General features: G+C 42.9%; 1 protein-coding gene across 1 annotated transcript; it reads left to right on the forward strand.

The window, feature by feature from the left end:
- The first annotated feature begins 1,422 nt into the window (after nt 1-1,422).
- On the forward strand, nt 1,423-16,121 carry LOC139456348 (uncharacterized). The gene is made up of 2 exons (XM_071237995.1): nt 1,423-1,493; nt 8,681-16,121. Exon 2 carries the CDS (start codon nt 8,741-8,743, stop codon nt 14,552-14,554), a length of 5,814 nt encoding a protein of 1,937 aa, XP_071094096.1. The 5' UTR covers nt 1,423-1,493; nt 8,681-8,740; the 3' UTR covers nt 14,555-16,121.
- The last annotated feature ends 6,855 nt before the right edge of the window (nt 16,122-22,976 follow it).

Below are 22,976 nucleotides of genomic sequence, written 5' to 3' on the forward strand. Positions count from 1 at the left end.
ATTACAGCTATATGACGGCGGTCCGTAAATAATTGAGTCTGGACCAGACAATCTAGTGATTGACATCATGAGCATCAATCAATTGGGATCGATGTCATGCATCAACCAAGTCAGCGAGCCTGACTACCCGATCCACTTATTTTACGGCAAGCATGGTTTGCTGAAGACCTATTCTATCCCGGATCTTCACGGGTCTCATGACAAGTGTTCGTACATGTAAACTCATGTACGTCATACCTCAGTTGATCTGAGATAACTGACGTCTATCATAATGATAGATTTGTCTTTCAAGTTGATAAACGTGCGCGGAGACTTATTCGACAACGGAATGCCCGTTGGTCAAAGGGAGATAACCTGTGTTATCCCTGTATCCCTTATTTGATATTGTGTCGAAATCTGATTTCTGTAAATAATTTGTGTGTCGACTTTTAAGCCATTTTAACGGTTTTCCGTTCTTGTCTGATCTGTTTCTATGGAATGGTTTCTTACTATTCAGAAATGAAATATTGATCACTTGCTTTTTGAATATATAAATTAGATCATGAAATAGATTGGTTAATGATCATTTACTCACTTAATGTAAAACGACATTTGATGTGTTGGGCCCACATAGATCTTTAAAGGTCCAAGTCGCCCTAAAACCCAAATACCATACCGATGTGTCCCTTTCTGTTATGCGCCGGGCTCTCCCAGTTGTTATTTTCATAACTCATCTCTGATCCAGGGTGTTAGGACCCTCGCTAAAGAAGTTGTTAATTACACAATTACCTGGGACGGGATTTGTTTTTAAAAGGGGAGGAAGGTCCACTTGGGCCAATTGAACCTTCGGATAGGGGTGAAAAAATCCCAAGTACGATATGTAAATGTTGACTTGGTTGTTAAAGTAATATTCATAATAATTAATATTACTTTAAACACCAAATCAACATGTTATCACGGTAGTTAACATTTGTTTTCATAAAAAGGGGTGTCTGCCACAGATAACGGTGGATACTTTTCTTCGTTAACTGGGTGCAGTGAAGAGCTACAAGGTAGACATTATCCCATTCAATGCATATGCATATATGCGACGTGATATTTGAAGTGGGAATGCCACGCGTTACTCGGGCACAGTGTCAGAATATCTAGTTTCTATTTTACTTATCGGATAACCACTTACGTCATGTATGTTTCGGATTTTCCTGGAAGTTCCAAACCGAAAGTAAGGCGGGAGGTCTTCACAATCAGGCGAAGATATCGTTCTTGTGCAACAGCAAATACGTCCCCTTGAATTATAACTACCCTTAATTTGTAACAGGTGCATTTTTCACGAACACAAACGAAAAATATAAGATGAAAATGACATAAATGATTTGATCTTTTCACAACTGACACACCGTCTATCGCAATGAACACTCATTTGTCAGGTGATCAGGTGACTTCCACGAACTGAGAGCTGTAAGCATAAAACACCCACTTGCGACACGAAGTCAGAAGCTGGTTGTGGTATGAAGGTAAGTGTGTATTTCTAATGATATGTGGTAGTCTATGTCGGCTGACACTTTCGAGGCGACGGACAGTAATACCATTCAGTCCAGTGGAGTATTGCCGTTATCTGGATGTATTGTGGGAAGAGGGGGGGGGGGGGGGGGGGGGGGCAGTACGAAAAATGAAAAACATCAATTTCAAAGTAGCTGTAGCCGTGAGCCGCGATGTGGTCAAAAAGTCCAGACACGACCCCCTACCTGACTCCTAGCCCTACGTCAATGCCGAGACACAGATTGTGTGGGCCGATTACCATGCACTCGTATTTTCTTGAGATTAAAAAAATGTATATTTCCCGTGAAAGATTGATATCGCTATACTCCCCTATTATTGTCTTATTGATACACGTGCCTGTCATAATTGTATCACCATAACTGTCTGTAAAATCAGACATCGGAACAGTGCACTTTCTGTTACAACGATGGCGGGATCGACATGTTATCATGGGGTGCGCATGCGCTAGATTTCTATAGTCTGTTTCTACAGGTAACATAAGCTGGGTCCCGGCTCCCTATGCGTGTCGTCAACTTGCGATATTAGAGACGGGGCCCAGCTTACAGGTATATAATATTTCCCCATGGACATCTATAGTGACGTTATATTATAAAAAGTAACTAGACGTTTAACAGTCATTACATGTACATATGTGCGCAGCCTGGCCTTAAACCTGCAATAAAAACACACATTTTGGCAAGTTCAGCCATACATTCCGGCGGGTGCAGGCTAAAACGGCACCTCAGCAAAAAGTCACATCATTAATAAATTTTTATGTTACTTCAAAGCATAAGATATTTTCACAATAAGTTAGTTGCGCCTCCCAATCAGAGTTGGCGAGTAAATTCTTTTCACAATAAATTGAGTTGCGTATAGGCTTAGTTGGAGTATCGTTGGAGTAGAGGCCAAATTCTAATGTAAACTAGTTGCAACATTTCACAATTATTGGTGTTTGCAAGCGACCATGTTAGTTTCATTTCATTTATTTTATATATTGCCGTTTTCGCCAGGCATAGTAGCCGTTTTCGCCTGAGGCGAGGTGACGTTTTCGCCAATCGGTGCCGTTTTCGCCAGGTGACGTTTTGCTGAGGTGCCGTTTTAGCTATAACCCCATTTCGGCGCAGTGGTGACCGACATTCGTGACCAACTCGTGTTATTCCGGGACAACCCGATAGCGACTCGTGCCCCTCACCATTTTTGCGACCGGGTTCCGTCTTTGCGCAAACAGGCATACCTAAAACAATTGTCAACTCGTTGCGTAATGGTTCACATATATTTCCCCATATATATTATATATATTTCAGATGCAGTTTAGAGCACATCTGGACATGCAGAATTATACAGTATGTACTTGCAGTGTTGTACTGCTGACACTAAAGGCCAAGTGTTGTACTGCTGACACTGTAGGCCCAGTGTTGTACTGCTGACATTAAAGGCCAAGTGTTGTACTGCTGACACTGTAGGCCAAGTGTTGTACTGCTGACACTGTAGGCCAAGTGTTGTACTGCTGACACTGTAGGACCAGTGTTGTACTGCTGACACTAAAGGCCAAGTGTTGTACTGCTGACACTAAAGGCCAAGTGTTGTACTGCTGACACTAAAGGCCAAGTGTTGTACTGCTGACACTGTAGGCCAAGTGTTGTACTGCTGACACTGTAGGCCCAGTGTTGTACTGCTGACACTATAGGCCCAGTGTTGTACTGCTGACACTGCATGTCCAGTGTTGTACTGCTGACACTGCATGTCCAGTGTTGTACTGCTGACACTGTAGGCCCAGTGTTGTACTGCTGACACTATAGGCCCAGTGTTGTACTGCTGACACTATAAGCCCAGTGTTGTACTGCTGACACTGTAGGCCCAGTGTTGTACTGCTGACACTAAAGGCCAAGTGTCGTACTGCTGACACTGTAGGCCAAGTGTTGTACTGCTGACACTGTATGCCCAGTTTTGTACTGCTGACACTATAGGCCAAGTGTTGTACTGCTGACACTGTAGGCCCAGTGTTGTACTGCTGACACTGTATGCCCAGTGTTGAATTTCTGACACTATAGGTCCAGTATTGTACTGGTGACACTGTAGGCCCAGTGTTGTACTGCTGACACTGTAGGCCCAGTGTTGTACTGCTGACAATGTATGCCCAGTGTTGTACTGCTGACAATATAAGCCCAGTGTTGTACTGCTGACACTGTAGGCCCAGTGTTGTACTGCTGACACTGTAGGCCCTGTGTTGTACTGCTGACACAATAGGCCCAGTGTTGTACTGCTGACACCGTAGGCCCAGTGTTGTACTGCTGACACTATAGGCCCAGTGTTGTACTGCTGACACTATAGGCCCAGTGTTGTACTGCTGACACTATAGGCCCAGTGTTGTACTGCTGACACTATAGGCCCAGTGTTGTACTGCTGACACAATAGGCCCAGTGTTGTACTGCTGACACTATAGGCCCAGTGTTGTACTGCTGACACTGTAGGCCCAGTATTGTACTGCTGACACTGTAGGCCCAGTGTTGTACTGCTGACACTATAGGCCCAGTGTTGTACTGCTGACACTGTAGGCCCAGTGTTGTACTGCTGACACTGTAGGCCCAGTATTGTACTGCTGACACTGTAGGCCCAGTGTTGTACTGCTGACACTATAGGCCCAGTGTTGTACTGCTGACACTATAGGCCCAGTGTTGTATTTCTGACACTATAGGCCCAGTATTGTACTGCTGACACTGTAGGCCCAGTGTTGTACTGCTGACACTATAGGCCCAGTGTTGTACTGCTGACACTGTAGGCCCAGTGTTGTACTGATGACACTGCATGTCCAGTGTTGTACTGCTGACACTGTAGGCCCAGTATTGTACCGCTGACACTGTAGGCCCAGTGTTGTACTGCTGACACTGTAGGCCCAGTGTTGTACTGCTGCCACTATAGGCCCAGTGTTGTACTGCTGACAATGTAGGCCCAGTGTTGTACTGCTGACACTATAGGCCCAGTGTTTTACTGCTGACACCGTAGGCCCAGTGTTGTACTGCTGACACTATAGGCCCAGTGTTTTACTGCTGACACTGTAGGCCCAGTGTTGTACTGATGACACTGTAGGCCCAGTGTTGTACTGCTGACACTGTAGGCCCAGTGTTGTACTGCTGACACTATAGGCCCAGTTTTGTACTGCTGACACAATATGCCCCGTGTTGTACTGCTGACACTGTAGGCCCAGTGTTGTACTGATGACACAATATGCCCCGTGTTGTACTGCTGACACTGTAGGCCTAGTGTTGTATTTCTGACACTATAGGCCCAGTGTTGTACTGCTGACACCGTAGGCCCAGTGTTGTACTGCTGACACCGTAGGCCCAGTGTTGTACTGCTGACACTGTAGGCCCAGTGTTGTACTGCTGACACAATAGGCCCAGTGTTGTACTGCTGACACTATAGGCCCAGTGTTGTACTGCTGACAATGTAGGCCTAGTGTTGTACTGCTGACACTGTAGGCCCAGTGTTGTCTGCTGACACTATAGGCCCAGTGTTGTACTGCTGACACTGTATGTCCAGTGTTGTACTGCTGACACTGTAGGCCCAGTGTTGTACTGCTGACACTGTAGGCCCAGTGTTGTACTGCTGACACTGTAGGCCCAATGTTGTACTGCTGACACTGTAGGTCCAGTGTTGTACTGCTGACACTGTAGGTCCAGTGTTGTATTGCTGACACTGTAGGCCCAGTATTGTACTGCTGACACTGTATGTCCAGTGTTGTACTGCTGACACTATAGGCCCAGTGTTTTACTGCTGACACTGTAGGCTCAGTGTTGTACTGATGACACTATAGGCCAAGTGTTGTATTGATGACATTGTAGGCCCAGTATTGTACTGCTGACACTGTATGTCCAGTGTTGTACTGCTGACACTATAGGCCCAGTGTTTTACTGCTGACACTGTAGGCTCAGTGTTGTACTGATGACACTATAGGCCAAGTGTTGTACTGATGACACTGTAGGCCCAGTATTGTACTGCTGACACTGTATGTCCAGTGTTGTACTGCTGACACTATAGGCCCAGTGTTTTACTGCTTTCACTGTAGGCTCAGTGTTGTACTGCTGACACTATAGGCCAAATGTTGTACTGATGACACTGTAGGCCCAGTGATGTACTGCTAACACAATAGCCCCAGTGTTGTACTGCTGACACTGTTTGTCCAGTGTTGTACTGCTGACACTGTAGGCCCAGTGATGTACTGCTAACACAATAGGCCCAGTGTTGTACTGCTGACACTGTTTGTCCAGTGTTGTACTGCTGACACTGTAGGCCCAGTGATGTACTGCTAACACAATAGGCCCAGTGTCGTACTGATGATGCTGTCGGCCCAGTGTTGTACTGCTGACACTGTAGGCCCAGTGTTGTACTGCTTACACTGTTTACCAAGTGTTGTACTGCTTACACTGTATGCCCAGTGATGTACTGTGGAGACTATAGGCCCAGTGTTGTACTGCTTAGGTTGAAGGTCCAGTGTTGTACTGCTGATGCTATACAGTGTTGTACTGCTGATGCTATACAGCATTGTACTGCTGATGCTATACAGTGTTGTACTGCTGATGCTATACAGCGTTGTACTGCTGATGCTATACAGTGTTGTACTGCTGATGCTATACAGTGTTGTACTGCAGATGCTATACAGCGTTGTACTGCTGATGCTATACAGCATTGTACTGAAGATGCTATACAGCGTTGTACTGCTGATGCTATACAGTGTTGTACTGCAGATGCTATACAGCGTTGTACTGCTGATGCTATACAGCGTTGTACTGCTGATGCTATACAGCGTTGTACTGCTGATGCTATACAGCATTGTACTGCTGATGCTATACAGTGTTGTACTGCAGATGCTATACAGTGTTTTACTGCTGATGCTATACAGTGTTGTACAGCTGATGCTATACAGTGTTGTACTGCTGATGCTATACAGTGTTGTACTGCTGATGCTATACAGCGTTGTATTGCTGATGCTATACAGCGTTGTACTGCTGATGCTATACAGTGTTGTACTGCTGATGCTATACAGCATTGTACTGCTGATGCTATACAGCGTTGTACTGCTGATGCTATACAGCGTTGTAGTGCTGATGCTATACAGCGTTGTACTGCTGATGCTGTACAGTGTTGTACTGCTGATGCTATACAGCATTGTACTGCTGATGCTATACAGCGTTGTACTGCTGATGCTATACAGCGTTGTAGTGCTGATGCTATACAGCATTGTACTGCTGATGCTATACAGTGTTGTACTGCTGATGCTGTACAGTGTTGTACTGCTGATGCTATACAGCATTGTACTGCTGATGCTATACAGCGTTGTACTGCTGATGCTATACAGCGTTGTAGTGCTGATGCTATACAGCGTTGTACTGCTGATGCTATACAGCGTTGTAGTGCTGATGCTATACAGCGTTGTACTGCTGATGCTATACAGTGTTGTACTGCTGATGCTATACAGCATTGTACTGCTGATGCTATACAGCATTGTACTGCTGATGCTATACAGCGTTGTAGTGCTGATGCTATACAGCGTTGTACTGCTGATGCTATACAGTGTTGTACTGCTGATGCTATACAGCATTGTACTGCTGATGCTATACAGCGTTGTACTGCTGATGCTATACAGCATTGTAGTGCTGATGCTATACAGCGTTGTACTGCTGATGCTATACAGTGTTGTACTGCTGATGCTATACAGTGTTTTACTGCTGATGCTATACAGTGTTTTACTGCTGATGCTATACAGTGTTGTACTGCTGATGCTACACAGTGTTGTACTGCAGATGCTATACAGTGTTTTACTGCTGATGCTATACAGTGTTGTACTGCTGATGCTATACAGCGTTGTACTGCAGATGCTATACAGTGTTGCTATACAGATGCTATACAGCGTTGTACTGCAGATGCTATACAGTGTTGTACTGCTGATGCTATACAGCATTGTACTGCTGATGCTATACAGTGTTGTACTGCTGATGCTATACAGCGTTGTACTGCTGATGCTATACAGTGTTGTATTGCTGATGCTATACAGCATTGTAATGCAGATGCTATACAGCGTTGTACTGCTGATGCTATACAGTGTTGTACTGCTGATGCTATACAGTGTTGTACTGCTGATGCTATACAGCGTTGTACTGCTGATGCTATACAGTGTTGTACTGCTGATGCTATACAGCGTTGTACTGCAGATGCTATGTCCTGTTTTTGTTACAATGAGGGTGTAGGTATGTCGTGGTCACAATTGATTTGGTGTCACAGATGAGGTTGTACTGCAGAGATAGCATATCAGCCGTGAATATTTTCTCACAGGTGACATGGTGTGTTCTCGTGATTTCATATAATAATCTTGGACAGCAGCCTGTTTTGTGTGGTGCATCTAAAATACTGGCACAAATGATAGCCATGAATGTTTCAAAATTCTAATTATTTTGATGTCTGAAAATCGTTTATTCTTACATTTTAAAATGTCACAAACAACAAATACTAAACAAGAAAAGTTTGGGATCCTGAATATTTTTGGGGATATCTTTATGACGTCTTCACTACAAAAAAATTCCCAAAATATTCATGATCCCTAACTTCTTTTGTTCAGTATATGTTGGGACCAAACCCACAAATGTTCAAACCTCCAAGTCTGTGGGGGTGAGGTGAAAGTGGGTTTAACATTGCTGTCATGCACTTATATAGTGATGTGCATGGTATGTATGCGTACAAGTCCGGAATAATGCTGGTTTAATAGTGCCAGCCCACTCAGATACCATGTGACAGTTTAACATTGGTATCCCTCGCAGACTCTGAGCTAACCAATCATTGTTTTATGCTCATAATGCCGGGCACTGGGCAGGGTAAAAACAAGTTCCGCCTTTTGATATCTTTTGGTATGGAGCAGCCAGGGGGTTGAACCACCGACTTTCCGCTCTCCGTGAAGACACTCTATCCGCCAGACCACAGAGGCAGTCGAAAACTAACAAATATATTCAAAGGAAATAACCAACACACCCGGTGCTATTAAGAATACTAGCCAAGAAATAAAAACAATTATTATTAAACATTAATTTGCAGTACAGTTGCACAATAAATGATCTTTCATTTGTCAGTTGAAAATCCAATACATTATTTCAATTGAATTTTTCTCTTTTAGCTCCAGTAACCACATCAAAAGGTGCTGATCCCCGTGTATAGGGAAAAGACCAATGACAGCATGAGTGGGCGTAGTTCTGGACTAAACCTTGTCAATGAGGCAATGATGAAGGAGGTGGATCAGCTTAGCAGATCGAAACCAGTTGCCGCATTAGAGACCTTAGGTGCCAACAAGATGGCAGCCATCCCCAGTGTATCAAATGAGGGTGAAGATCTGCTGTCACAGGCTTCAGTGACAGAGGCACCTCCCACTGATGATAATGTACAAGAGGTTATTAAGACCCAAATCTATGTTAGATCTGATCTCCCTGGTGTTTCAGTTATGTCAGAGACTGTCACTGATGGACGCATACGTGATGATGAGGGGGCGGGGAGCAATAGGAATAGCAGCAAACCTGTACCAAAACCTAGAAGAACCTTAAGGCAAAACGAACCAAAGGAAGATGAATCTGGAGCATCTAAGGAGAGGAATGATGATCCAACAGAGGATAATTCATCACGACTTGGTCTTGCAGGTACCAACAACCAAGGGACCGCCACAGACATGGGCAGACAGTACACTTATGGAAGACCAAAAGGTGGAGTTTACACAGGAAAAGGTGGCAAGGAAAGACGGAGGTCTCAAACTGAAACCCGTGACAATGGACAAGACACAAAAGGGGGAAAAAGTTCCTGGACAAAGCAAGGGATTAGTAGCGAAAGTCCTGAGCAAATACCACATGATAGAAGAGGTAGTGTGACCAGGACTAGAAAGGATAACTTGTCAGAAGGGACACATAACAAAGGTGTCTCACAAGACAAAGAGAACAAACTAAATGACAATCAGAAGGGCGAAAGAAGGAGAGCCCCCAAAAAGAAGAAACCAAGGGATGAGTTGGAGGGGTTCCTGCGAAATAATGTTGGGAAGCAGACTCCTGTGATTCTCTATGTTAGAATTGGGCAACTCCTCGATCAAAAGTATGATGTTAAAGGTTTTCTTTGTGCAAGAATGCAAATTGAACAAGATGACCAATCCAAAAAGTTCATCGTTGTGAAAAGTGAACATGTTGGAAGTAACACTGTAATTTCAGTTGAAGCACCAAGTAAATCTGTGGCAAACAAAATTGGAAATTTACTGAAATTAAGTAACAGAGGATCTGAGACTAAGTTAGTCTGTACACTGGACAGGAACGAGGCCCTGGATCTGCCTACTAAGAGGGATGAAAGAGAATTTGAGAAACATCTCACAATCATTAAAAGAAGGGAAAACCAAGCCTTAAGCAATCATATGGATAAAATCAGTGTTACTTCCAAGAATATTGAGAGACTGTCATCAAACAAGCATGTAACAATTGATGAGTATGAGGCAAAACAGTATGAAAAAGATGCTCTGAAGGATAAGTTAGAAGAGTTGAAACTGCAGAAGGAACAGTTTACAACATTTATGAAGAGTTTTGTGTCGAAACTTGTTTCACTATGGAAAAATAATACCTATGCTAAACACATTGAAGATCTACGGAGAGACTTTGGTGTCGAGCTTTGTAGACTTACTTCAGCACTGCCTATGTATGCAAGAAGAAATGATATAATCAGAACGGTACAGGACAACCAGGTTTGTGTTATATTAGGGGAGACTGGGTCAGGGAAGAGCACACAGATGACACAGTACCTTCATCAGGCTGGCTTCAGCAAAGATGGATTCATCGTGTGCACACAACCCAGGAAGGTTGCGGCCATAAGTCTGGCAACCCATGTTGCATCAGAGCTGGTGACAAATGTGGGCAATGTTGTGGGATATAAAGTTGGGATGCGATCTAAATGCGGAGGAGCTACCAAGATCTTGTACATGACTGATCACTGCCTTCTGAACGAATGTCTAAAAGATCCAACTCTGTCTGCTTACAGCTGTGTGATAGTTGACGAAGCACACGAGAGAAGCATCTACACTGACCTGCTCCTTGGAATGCTGAAGATGTGCCTGAAACAGCGCCCTAATCTCAGGGCGATCATTACATCAGCGACTATTGACCCTGAAGTCTTTGTCAGATATTTTGGCGAGTGCCCAGTCTTGAGAGTATCTGGGAGAATGTTTCCTGTCGAAGTAGAGTACCAAACAGAAAATGATGGAGGCAAGTCTTTTGATAACTATCAGAGAGAAGCTGTCAACAAAGCTGTACAAGTCCACACAAAAGATCCACCAGGTGACATTCTGGTCTTTGTTACATCTCCTTTAGAGACTGAAAAATGCAGTGAGGATTTTAACAAAAGACTCCAGGGAAGGACTGACTTCAAATGTCTGGTTCTTCATGGTCAGATTCAGCCAGATGAGCAGCAGCTAGTTTTTCAGAACACCCCTTCAGGAGTCAGAAAGATTGTCTTTGCCACAAACAGTGCAGAGACTTCAATCACCATTCCAGGTATCAAGTATGTTATTGATACTGGTCTTGCAAAAGAGAAACGTTATGATCCTCGACGAAACATGAGCACATTGAGTGTAGTTCTTATCAGTCGCAGCTCAGCAGATCAGAGGAAAGGTCGTGCAGGAAGAACAGGCCCTGGGAAATGTTACAGGCTCTACAGTGAAGAGACGTATCAGGAAATGGAAGCAGTCTCACTGCCAGAGTTATTGAAGGTTCACCTAGGACAGGCTATGCTGAAGCTGACGGAGCTTGGAATTAATCCGCTAGAGTATGAATTTGTTCAGTCACCGGGACCATCAGCAATAGCTACAGCTATGACTACACTTGAGGAACTCGGTGCAGTCAAAGACAATAAGATCACGGAAGAGGGGAAAGAACTAGCAAGGCTTCCTGTAGAACCTCGACTGGGACTAATAATCCAGAAAGGAAGATCTGAAGATGTTCTCTTTGATGCAGTTGTTCTTGCAGCTGTGAGCAATGTTGGAAGCTCCATATTCTTCAGAGGTGGAAGTGATGACAATAAGAAGAAAGCTGACAAGCTGAAGATACAATTTTGCCACAATGGTGGCGATAGTCTCACTTTGCTGAATGTATACAGAGAATGGAACAAAGAGCCTGAAAAGCAGAAAAACAAATGGTGCTTTGCAAACAGCCTAAATTCAAAAGCTCTGCGAATTGCCAGAGAAACTGTCAATGAGGTGATGACGCTTTTGAAGAAGGAGGCAAAAGTGAAGGTCATGCATGATTTTAAAGACCCACAAGGAGCAGATGTGAAACTTCAGAAAATACTCTTTGAAAGCTTCACCTCCAACATCTGTCATTCTCTCGGACTTGCTAAGGCAGGGTATTATGCTCCGAGACTTGATCAACAGGTTCATGCTCATCCCTCATCTGTCCTGAATCCACTCAACTTGGTTCCTGAGTGGCTAGTCTTTGAGCAGTCCATGAAGACATCCAAAGACTTCATTACAGGACTGACGCCAGTGAATGAATCCTGGGTTGTTGAAGCCATTGAATCTGGACGTCTAAAGAGAGATCTCGAAGAGATGAGAAAGAAACAGCTTCTTCCAGTGCATGTTGAACATGTCGGATCATATCTTTTCTGGAAACTTGTTGGTCCTTATTTTACAAAACTAAAACAATTTGAAGAAGAAGCATCAAATCTAGTAACACCAGATCTGGTTGTCATTGAGGCGTCAAAGGAAAAAGGGGAACTGAAGATATTTTGCACTGATCATACAACTGAGAAATTATCGCAACTCTTCAATGAAGTAACTGGACCTGTGAAAGAGTTTTTGGAAGGAGAAGATTTGGAAGTACCATTGGGTCAGTCTAAAGAGCGTGCTGGTGTTCGTGTCATCCTTGGCAAAGGGGCAGATGTGAAAGACATCCTCATGGCAGATGAATACAGAACAATATTTGTTGATCGTCCAGATGAAAAGTCGTCAGCAGACACCATCTTGAACAAGTTTGGCCGTTTTGGAAAGATAAAGGACCACAAGGTGTTTAAGAATCCCCAAAAGCGATGGGGTTGTATTACATTTGAATCTTCAGAAGCAGCAAAGGAAGCAGTGAATGCAACAAAATCTGATTCTTCAGAAGTTGCTGTTCCTGAGAAACATGGTCGAGGCTATCAAGACTCCCGGTTTAAGGTTAAAATCACATGGTGTAGGAGAGAGTCCAAAGGATTTGGTTTTGTTGATGTTGCCCCAGAAGTGATGCCACAGATTTTGCGAAGAGGATCATTGTATATCAAAGGAATACTTGTAACTATTGGTATTGACAGGAAAAGTGGAAAGAGCCTTTATCTTAGAAATCTTGGTCAAACTATTACTGAAGCTGACATCAAAAAGTCAATTCTATCCTCTTTGGACTATGATGAAGATGAGATGGAAATATTTCAAAAGGTAACTGTAGTCAGAGAGAAAGTGAACACAACCAAAGAGCAACTGAGTACCTTTAAGACTCGGCTACAGGCACAGCTCAAACAATATTCACCAGGCAACAGATTCCATCTGGAGATCAAAGAGCCATATCAAACAAGTGTTCATTACCTTGCCTTTGCATCTTTCACAAATCCGGATGAGGGTATAGCAGTTTGTCAGGGTTTGTCCAGGCAGTTCTATCTCAATGACCGAGTGGTCACCATGGAGCCAGACATAAGGTCATCATTGTATGTAAACAGAGAAGTACATGCAGCAATCAAAGATGACCTGGATGCATACTTGGAAGAATTCTCGACCTTTGGTTACTCAGAAGTTGGAGTGACTTCAAAGACACTGAAAGACGGAACTGTTGTACTTGATATCAAGGCATCTAGTTCCATAGAGCTGGCAAAGGTTCGAGCTAACCTACAGGACATTGTACAGGGAGACGTTCTGGAATGTGGAGCAAATCCGAATCTACGGCAACTTTTTACCAGGGCTGGTAGAGACTTTCTGAAAGACGCTGAAAAGAAGTGTAATGCTTTCATTCAAGTTGATGGTAGAACCTTCACGCTATCCATCCGAGGAAAACAGGAGGCATGCACTCGAGTACGCATTTTAATCAATGATTATCTTCAAGAATTGTCTGAAGGAGAATGGAAGGAGGTACGCTTGAGGGGAAGAGACAAACCTAATGGGCTGATGAAGACATTGATGAATGAATATGGCATAGAGCTTGAGAAGCTACAGCAGGACATTGGCCTCAGATCTGTAGTCCTGAACTTCAAGCAACAGATTGTGAAGTTGGTGGGATCAGCTAAAGACATTGACAAAGCTGTCAAAGTCATAGAAGACATTTCATCTAAATTGCTAGATGGTGTCAAAGCTCCAGAGGAGGAAGAACTGCCAGATTGTTGTGTCTGTTTCTGCCCAATAGAACCCAAGGAACTGTGCAGACTGCAGTGCTGTGGCCACGCCTACTGTCTTGACTGTGTCAAGAGACAAGTGGAAACTGCAGTCACTGGTCGAGACTTGCCCATCCTTTGTGGGCATGATGGATGTGGTCAACCATTTGCATGGAAGGATTTGTCTAATTTGGTGCGAGAAGGGACATTAACTGTAGCAAGACTGGCTAGTTCCTCTTTGAGTTCCTTTGTTGGCAAGAACAGCAGAACCTATAAGTACTGCTTGACCCCAAACTGCAACATGGTGTACCGAGTGACCTCGACGGGAGCTGTGTTCCAGTGCCCTGAGTGCAGTGTAAGAATATGCACTAGTTGCCACACTCAGTATCACGATGGACTCACCTGTGCCATGTACAAGAGTGCCAAGGACGACGAAGGCAGCCTTGAACAGTGGCTTGCTGTCCATTCCAAAACAACAAAGAAGTGCCCAAACTGTAAGACCCCTATAGAGAAAACAGAAGGCTGCAATAATATGCATTGTAAAGCGTGCGACTGCAGCTTCTGTTGGTTGTGTCTTGAATGGTTCAGAACATCCCGTCAATGTTATGATCATTTGAGTGAAAAACATGGCGGGTGTTTTGATTAAGTATACACATAATCCTATAGAGGATTTACTGGCAAACTGATGTTTGGAGGAAGATAACACTTAAAATGAGACTCCAAATGCTGAAAACTAAGGAATGTCAACTTGACATAATTTTGAAGACAAGATGAAGGTGGAAAAGCTGTTGTATGACAGAAATGTTAAACGACATCCTATCTTTGTTTTCCTTTATCTTTTGTATTATTTTGATATATATCCAAGATTCCGATACCCAATGAAATGTGTTTGTTTGTCCACATGTCTACTGAGTCATACCTTCTGATACAAATAAACAAAGGAAACAAGTGAATGGCGAATGTAACAATTGACATAGAACAGGCACAAAACATAACCTATAACCAATTTCTGATTCTGAATTTCAATACGAGTAATTATGTGTTTTGCCCCAAAGGATAAAAGAGGATACTAATTTTTTTTAAATGGATATTTTGAACGGAAATATCAAGTAAGCATTGCTATACACGACTTAGAATCAGCAAAGCTTGGATTTGAAGCCTAGAAAATGAGCATTCATCTTTGATTCAAGTATTTAATTTTGTCCATATTTCTTTTGAATCTTCATTTGACGTGTCTTCGTAAAGAGCATGGAATACATTATGTTACTTATTGTAACTTTAAATGTTACACGGCATCACCTGTGGCTGATTCGTTTTCAAATGTTACACCCCTATCAAACTTGTGATATAACGTGTGTGGTGAAGGGAGTCATGTTGAGAAGAATTAATGACGTTCATTTGTGAGTAATACATGACACTTTTTATGGATAGGAACTTCTTTTATTCTTTGTCACGACCTTTTAGAGCTACTTCTTGCTCCTCCATCAGATGAATGGTACACAACACCTGATGAAGGAGCAAGAAGTAGTTCTGAAACGTCGTGACCAAGAATAAAGACGTTGCTATCAATAAAGAGTCTCATGTATTCATGTTCTAAATGCCTATCAAAGACTACATCATATTATTGTCATATTATCTGATTTTGAATTATCGTTGGTCATCAGCCACGTTGGATCGTTCAGGGGTGATTTTGTGTGTGGCTGATTTAGACAAGTCCTGCCTTTTCTGATATGTCTTATTCCAGAGTGTGTTGTAATGCTCTCCACAAGACAAATACCAGACAACTGGCAAATCAGCCAGCCTTTAGCTAACTCTGTTTTTTAATGATAAAACATTCACTGTTTCTGTTTTAATACCTAAAAGTGCATTTCGTATTTGTAAATATTAAGTAGGTGTGACTTGTCTCGCACAGGAAGATGGTTGTTAGCTGTAAATGTACGTACATGTCGTTCATCAGTAGCTCTCATGATTCACAATAGAAACTAGGAGTTATGAACAGGAAATGATATAAAGAGTATTTATGTTTACATGTATTATGTACAACTTATCACTGAATACAATTGAAGATGGAATCCACTTTTGTTTAAGTGTACAAAACACACTGTTTTGAGAAGTGTAAACATGGATTATATTTAATGACAACTCATGGAATTTTACACTTGGGTGGATGAAGAACTCAAACTTTTGAATAAACATTGTCTGATCGAATGTTGGTTTATATTGATGTCCGCACCATGCCAGCTATAATATGATAGCCCGTGAATAATCTGGTCAGAGACAAGCAAACCTTCTTGTCACCATGAGCAATGATGTATGTAATCGGACTACAATGAAACGGAATCAGTCAATTAATGCCTTTTGACTTTCCCATCTTAAGACAAGAAAGGACACTGCTATACTGCCCCAGGATCCAGTCAAGCGTAATTTTGGAGGACCTCCATCAGAGACCATATAAGGAGCCTCTAAATAAAGTTTCCGACCCCGACCGACATCTTTTAAATGATAGACAAGAGGAACCTGAACTATACATTTTACCCAAACATAAAGCATCAAATGAAGAAAGTCAAATTTTATTTGAATGAACACATGTAATAACTTTCTTAACGAAACTTGATCCAGTGGCTCTCTATATAGATCGAATTAAATTTGCGGTTGAAACCTCTAATATCTGTAAATGGAGATTTGAATGACTTGTCATTTCTTACATTTGCTTCCAAATCTCTCAGAAACATGGACCGATGTCGCTGAGTCTGTAGGTCTTTTATATCAAAGTACCCGATGTCAAAGTCAGTGAAATTGCATATGTCCAATGTCAGAGTGAGTGAGTATAGGTTTACGCCGCTTTTAGCAATATTCCAGCAAGTCACGGTGGGGGACACCAGAAATTGGCTTCACACGTTGTTCCCACGTCGGGAATCGAACCCGGGTCTCTGCGTGACGAGCTTTAACCACTAGGCTACCACAGCGCCCCTCCTAATTGGTGTAATGTGACTAAAATGCAGTTAAAAGTGGTCTTGCTTCCCGGACTACGTCGTCACTGGAAAAGCGTAAACTGGTTCAACTGTTGGATTGCGCAGCAGGCTTAGAGCTTTTTAGCTTTTGACCTCAGTCAATGAAAAGCCGAGTTATCCCACCCAAAACATTGCAGTCAGAGCCCTGGGAAATTGTCTCTGTCATTAAGAATAATCATTTACCTTTTCGGATATATTAAATGAAATAATGTTCTTAACAGGCATGGGGCCATCCTACCCTTTGGTATACATCAGATGTTCTCGGTTCTACTGACAACGTGATGCACGATACAGCCAATTGGTACAATGGTCCTTAAAACTCCACAAAATGTGATCCTACAGGAACATTCCAAAGCAGCTCGAGTGAGTGAGTGAGTGACCGCCCCAAGATCGGGTGTGGTCCTACCTATCTAATACAAGAAGGCACTTGTGTACAGCACCAACATGAGGCTACCAGTCCCGTTCTGGTACGTGGGATTCGGGGGTCTCAGCAGCTTGGTATACGGGAAGCAAAACAAAGTCGTATTTGGTTCGCATATTCACCATTTTGAAAATCCAATGGTGTATGTAAAAAATGCTTAATGTATTTAATTTTTACAATGTGTTTTTAGTAATTTAACTTCAAATCGCACCGTTTTATGAATAAGAGCGTGTTCTGTAGCTTTGCGTTTGTGATGGCATGTATTCGGCATACGCCTTGAGTGCCTGGACACCATGCTCCTCACAGCGATAGTTCCCGTCACAGCCCCCACTGTGACAGACAGCCACAACCATGCATGGGGCCCGTGAAGATCCGGGGTAGAATAGGTCTTCAGCAACCGATGCTTGCCGTAAAAGGCGACTATGCTTGTAAGTGTCGACCAACGGGATCGGGTGGTCAGGCTCGCTGACTTGGTTGATGCATGTCATCGATCCCACTTGCGTGGATAGATGCTCATGGTGTCAATCACTGGATTGTCTGGTCCACGCCCCCATGTAGCTGGAATATTGCTGAGTGCGGCGTTAAACAACAAACAAACAAACAAACAAACAACAACCATCATGCATGGAGTTAAACTCGCAACCGACTGACCGTCATGTTCACAAACAAGTGATGACTCGTGACGCAAAAATACATGCGTCACTACATTTTGGTTAAAGATCAACTTTCAAGTTTCACACCAGATTTGAATGATTGCGACGGATGCCACCGGTGGGGCAGGATACGCTCACTTATCGCGAACCCCTGGTATTGTCACAATTTGATATTGATTCATAAACACATGCTTATGATATAGTCGGAAGCATACACTGGACTCGGCTTTTAGCAGAGATTTCTTATGACTAGAAATGGTTTTACAGCTCCTATTTACTGCAAGAAACTGTCCAAAACAGTCATGGTATTGAAGAACTCATGCCCCTCCTCAGGGATTCTAAAGAATGAACACGAGAACTTCTTGAAACAAGAACGATAATCAACGTTGCAAACCCCCCCCCCCCCCCCTCTCTCTCTCTCTCTCTCTCTCCCTCTCTGTGTGTGACATAACTGTACTGTTACTGAATCAGAAATATGCAATCTCATAAAGTCTCTATCATGCAATAAATCAAGCGGACCAGATACTATAACCACAGATTTTTTTAAAGCCCTCAGCCATCTCATTATGTATATTTTTTAAATCGATGGTAAAAAGAATAAATCTGTCCAGAAAACTGGAAACTCGCTCACGTCATGCCTTTATATACAAGAAAGGCGACAAAGCACTACCCTCAAACTACAGACCAGTTAGCCTGTAATCAATTCTTGGAAAATTACAGGAGAGATTAGTCTGTAAACACTTTTATACTCTGCGCCCCCCCCACCAACAAAAAAACACAAAAAAAAACACAGAAAAAACAACAGAAAAGAAACGTAAATGTAGTAAAATCGTAAATATCGGAACGAGTGTTGCCGATATCCATACACAATAAATACCAAAAGTGAAAACGTCATTTCTGCATGGATTGGAATTGATTTGTGTGGAAAAACTGAGGCACTCCTGAAATTTGGTGAAAAGATGAACGAATCGTAAAAACACAACAACGTGAGATGCCTGGCGCCGAAACACACCAACATGATGACTGCGCGTGCAACATCACTTGTTGGGCGATGGAAACATTGTTATATTCTGACGAAAGTCCAACGAAACAACGCCATCGGACGACTGCCCACAGGCAATTCTTCTTCGGCCGAAGCCAGGTGTTTCCACGTAGCACCAAGCACCATTACAAGACTGTGGAACCGTTATCAGACACACGGGATAACACGTGACGTTCACAGATCCGGTCGACCACCTATCACTAGAAGATCATAGGACAGGGGGCACGGTTGGCCCAGTCGTGTAAGGCGCCGCGATTCGCTGTGCAGAGCTGCGTCCCTTGGGCGCACCAGAAACCTATGATTGTGGGTTCGAATCCCGGTCGCCCCGATTATGTTTCTGGGTTTATCAGCACCATACCCGTGATCATGGGTTTCACCGAAGTGGTAAACGTCCGAGACCTGCTTCGGGCTTTCCTCCCACCTGCTTCGGGCTTTCCTCCCACATTAAGCATATAGAACCTGGGTCAATGAAAATGATGTATGCAAACTTTGAACGATCGTTAAACATCTGTTGAAATTTTATATGATTCATCAGATATACATCCAAAATCACTTTTGCGTTTCTATTGTTTTTCAGAGTATATGTGGTAGTCCATAACGGCTTGCTGTTCACTGACACTTATCAAGACAAAACCAGAGATTTTTACTTTTTAACTTCTCCGTTAACGCACGGGAATTTGAAACTGTGCAAAAATGAAAATATCAATACTCATAACCAAAATGTACCTCGTTCGGCCTAAAGATATTTTTGTACAGTGCCACATTTTGTTTAGGTATCTCTGTGGGTAACGGGTCGTTTATTTGGAGATATCAAAGGGTGTTTATTAGAAGAGATCAAGGGGGCGTATATTGGTAAGGTATACAGTGGCGTCTATATGGAGAGAAGGGGGAGTTTGTTATGAGGTATGAAGGGCCTTTATTACGAGAGAATAATGGGCGTGTATTCAGTGAGTGAGTATGGTTTTACGTCGCTCAAGTTAATGTTCGATTTGTTGCTATCTTCCAAGGTGGACAGAACTTAGTTTTCAACGGACACAGATTCCGAATTAAGAATAGAAGAAACACCGCCATACATTGGCGTTGCTGCAGGAAGGACTGTCTGGCGGCAGGAGAGACGTGTGGAACCATTTTGGGACCCTGGGTTCCAGGACAACCAATCACTTAGAAGGCTGGCACTCCAAGCTGAAGAAACCGGGCCCAAGTCATCCAAACATCTTTAAATTTATTGACATTATCAAGAATGAACAATCACGTTCAGAGACATTATTGATGCAAATTCATGCCGGAGGACGACTGCCACCAAAGAGAAGGAAATATCTCGAATTAGACGACAACATCCTGATAGAGAAGGACAACTTGCTGACTGGCAGACTGACACCAATTGAATATGCTGACGCTGTGGCTGAATATGTTGGATTGTGAACTAAATATTTCTGCTGTAAAGTGAATTTGAAATGTATATTTATTTATGCAATACGTAATCTATCAATATGAAATATATGAAATTTTATGAAATATATGCTTCTGTAAAGTGAATGTACTGTTGAAATGTATATGAAATTTTATGAATCTGACAGAATTTTCTCTATATAGACATGCAACAGACTATAGGAGGTAATCCCCTATTGTAACCTACTTAACCATGGCTGACTACACCTGTGCCCTATAACAATAGGTGAGGGCACAGTGAGGAGTTCCCGGAGTCAACCCTAGCTGCCAGAATTGTGGTAACCTCAGTTGACTCGGGTAACTCAAACTTTAATCATCAAACGCAAGCAGTGTTCAGAAAAAGCGCTTCCTTTGTCCACGCCAATTGAGGCAGAAATACCATCCTGTATAATATCCTCTGTTAACCTTTCTCAGAAAACCGGGTGCATTAAATTTTAATTTCCTTCTTGGGGAAACCACAATTCATGGAAGTCTCAAACCGAAAGTATGGCGGGAGCTCTCAATAAGCAGGCGAAGATATCGTTCATTTGAAACAGCTAACACGCCCATTTCAAATTATAACTCACCCCTACTTTGTAAACAGTGCATTTTTCACGAACGCAAACGAAAAATATAAGATAAAAATGGCATTTGGTCCTTGTAATTTGGACACACTGTCTATCACAATGAACACTCGTGGATCAGGTGATCAGGTGATTTCCTCGAACTGGTAGGCGTGGGCATTAAAACACCCATTTGCGACAGGTACAGTCAGAGGCTGGTTGTGGTAGGAAGGTAAGTGTGCATTTCTAATGGTTCTATGTGGTAGTCTATATCGGCTTGTTGTTCATGGATACTTTCGAGGTGACGGACGGTGAAATGATTCAGTCTAGTGGAGTATCCCCGTTATCTTGTAACCAGCGCGGATGTTTCACTGCTCTAAGATCTTAATTAATGCACTACAATGTCAGACCGTACAAAAATGAAAATAACAATATTCACAACCAGTGTTTCCTTGTTCGGCTGCATCGAATACAGGAGTATTGACAAGAGATATTTTTATACAGTGGTAAGTTCTGTGCTACGAATTTCCGTGGGTACAGGGCCGCTTATAAGGCGAGACGAAGGGGGTGTTTATTTTGAAAGGACAATGGCGTGTGTAGAAGGTGATAATAAGGGGACGTTTAGGAGGAAATGATGCGGCGTTTATTAGGAGGGAAAAAGGAAAGTTTATCAGGAGAGAATAAGGGAGCATTTATTAGGAGAGACCAAGGGGATGTTTATTTTGAAAGGGCAAGGGCATGTGTATAAGGAGATAATAAGGGGACGTAGTTTATAAAGAGGAAGTGACGCGGCCATTATTAGGAAGGAATAAGCTACTAGTTTATCAGGTGAGAAAGAGGGAGCATTTATTAGGAGAGACCAAGGGGATGTTTATTTTGAAAGGGCAAGGGCATGTGTATAAGGAGATAATAAGGGGACGTAGTTTATAAAGAGGAAGTGACGCGGCCATTATTAGGAAGGAATAAGCTACTAGTTTATCAGGTGAGAAAGAGGGAGCATTTATTAGGAGAGACCAAGGGGGTGTATATCAGAAGACAAGGGTCGTATCTACCCCAGCCACAAACACACTCGCATGATAACTTCCATATCCTTTTCTTGGTAAGCTGGGTGCATTAAACGATATTTCCTTCTAGGGACCCCACTTTCGTTATGTTCATCAATTCAAGGAAGCTTCAAACCGAAAGTATCGGGTGCTCTCAATCAGCAGGCGAAGATATCGTTCATGTGCAACTGCTAACACGTCCATTTCAAATAATAACTAACCCCTACTTTGTAAACAGCATTTATAAGATGAAAGTGACATTTGAGCTCTTTTACATCGACACGCTGTCTATCGCAATGAACGTTCGTGGGTCAGATGATCAGGTGATTTCCACGAACTGAGAGCTGTGGGCATAAATCACCCACTTGCGACACGAACAGTCAGAGGCTGGATGTGGTTGGAAGGTCCGGAAGTATTCTAATGATATGTAGTAGTCTAGGGGTGTTTCCTGGAGATTAAAGGGGGCGTTGATTAAGAGGGAATAAGGGGGCGATGTTTATTACGATGGATTAAGGGGGCGTTTATTAAGAGGGAATAAGGGGGCAACGTTTATTACGATGGATCAAGGGGGCGTTTATTAAGAGGGAATAAGGGGGCAACGTTTATTACGATGGATCAAGGGGGCGTTTATTAAGAGGGAATAAGGGGGCGACGTTTATTACGTGAGATCAAGGGAGCGTTTATTAAGGGGGAATAGCGGGGCGACGTTTATTACGTGAGATCAAGGGAGCGTTTATTAAGGGGGAATAAGGGGGCGACGTTTATTACGTGAGATCAACGGAGCGTTTATTAAGAGGGAATAAGGGGGCGTCGTTTATTACGAGAGATCAAGGGAGCGTTTATTAAGAGGGAATAAGGCGGCGTCGTTTATTACGAGAGATCAAGGGAGCGTTTATCAGAAGGGAAT

The sequence above is a fragment of the Haliotis cracherodii genome, unplaced genomic scaffold (assembly GCF_022045235.1).
Source record: "Haliotis cracherodii isolate W230 unplaced genomic scaffold, xgHalCrac1.p SCAF_11, whole genome shotgun sequence".
NCBI classification, from domain to species: Eukaryota; Metazoa; Mollusca; class Gastropoda; order Lepetellida; family Haliotidae; genus Haliotis; species Haliotis cracherodii.

Coding starts and splice junctions, on each gene's coding strand:
- LOC139456348 (XM_071237995.1), top strand. CDS start 8,741: ATGAGTGGGCGTAGTTCTGGACTAAACCTTGTCAATGAGGCAATGATG.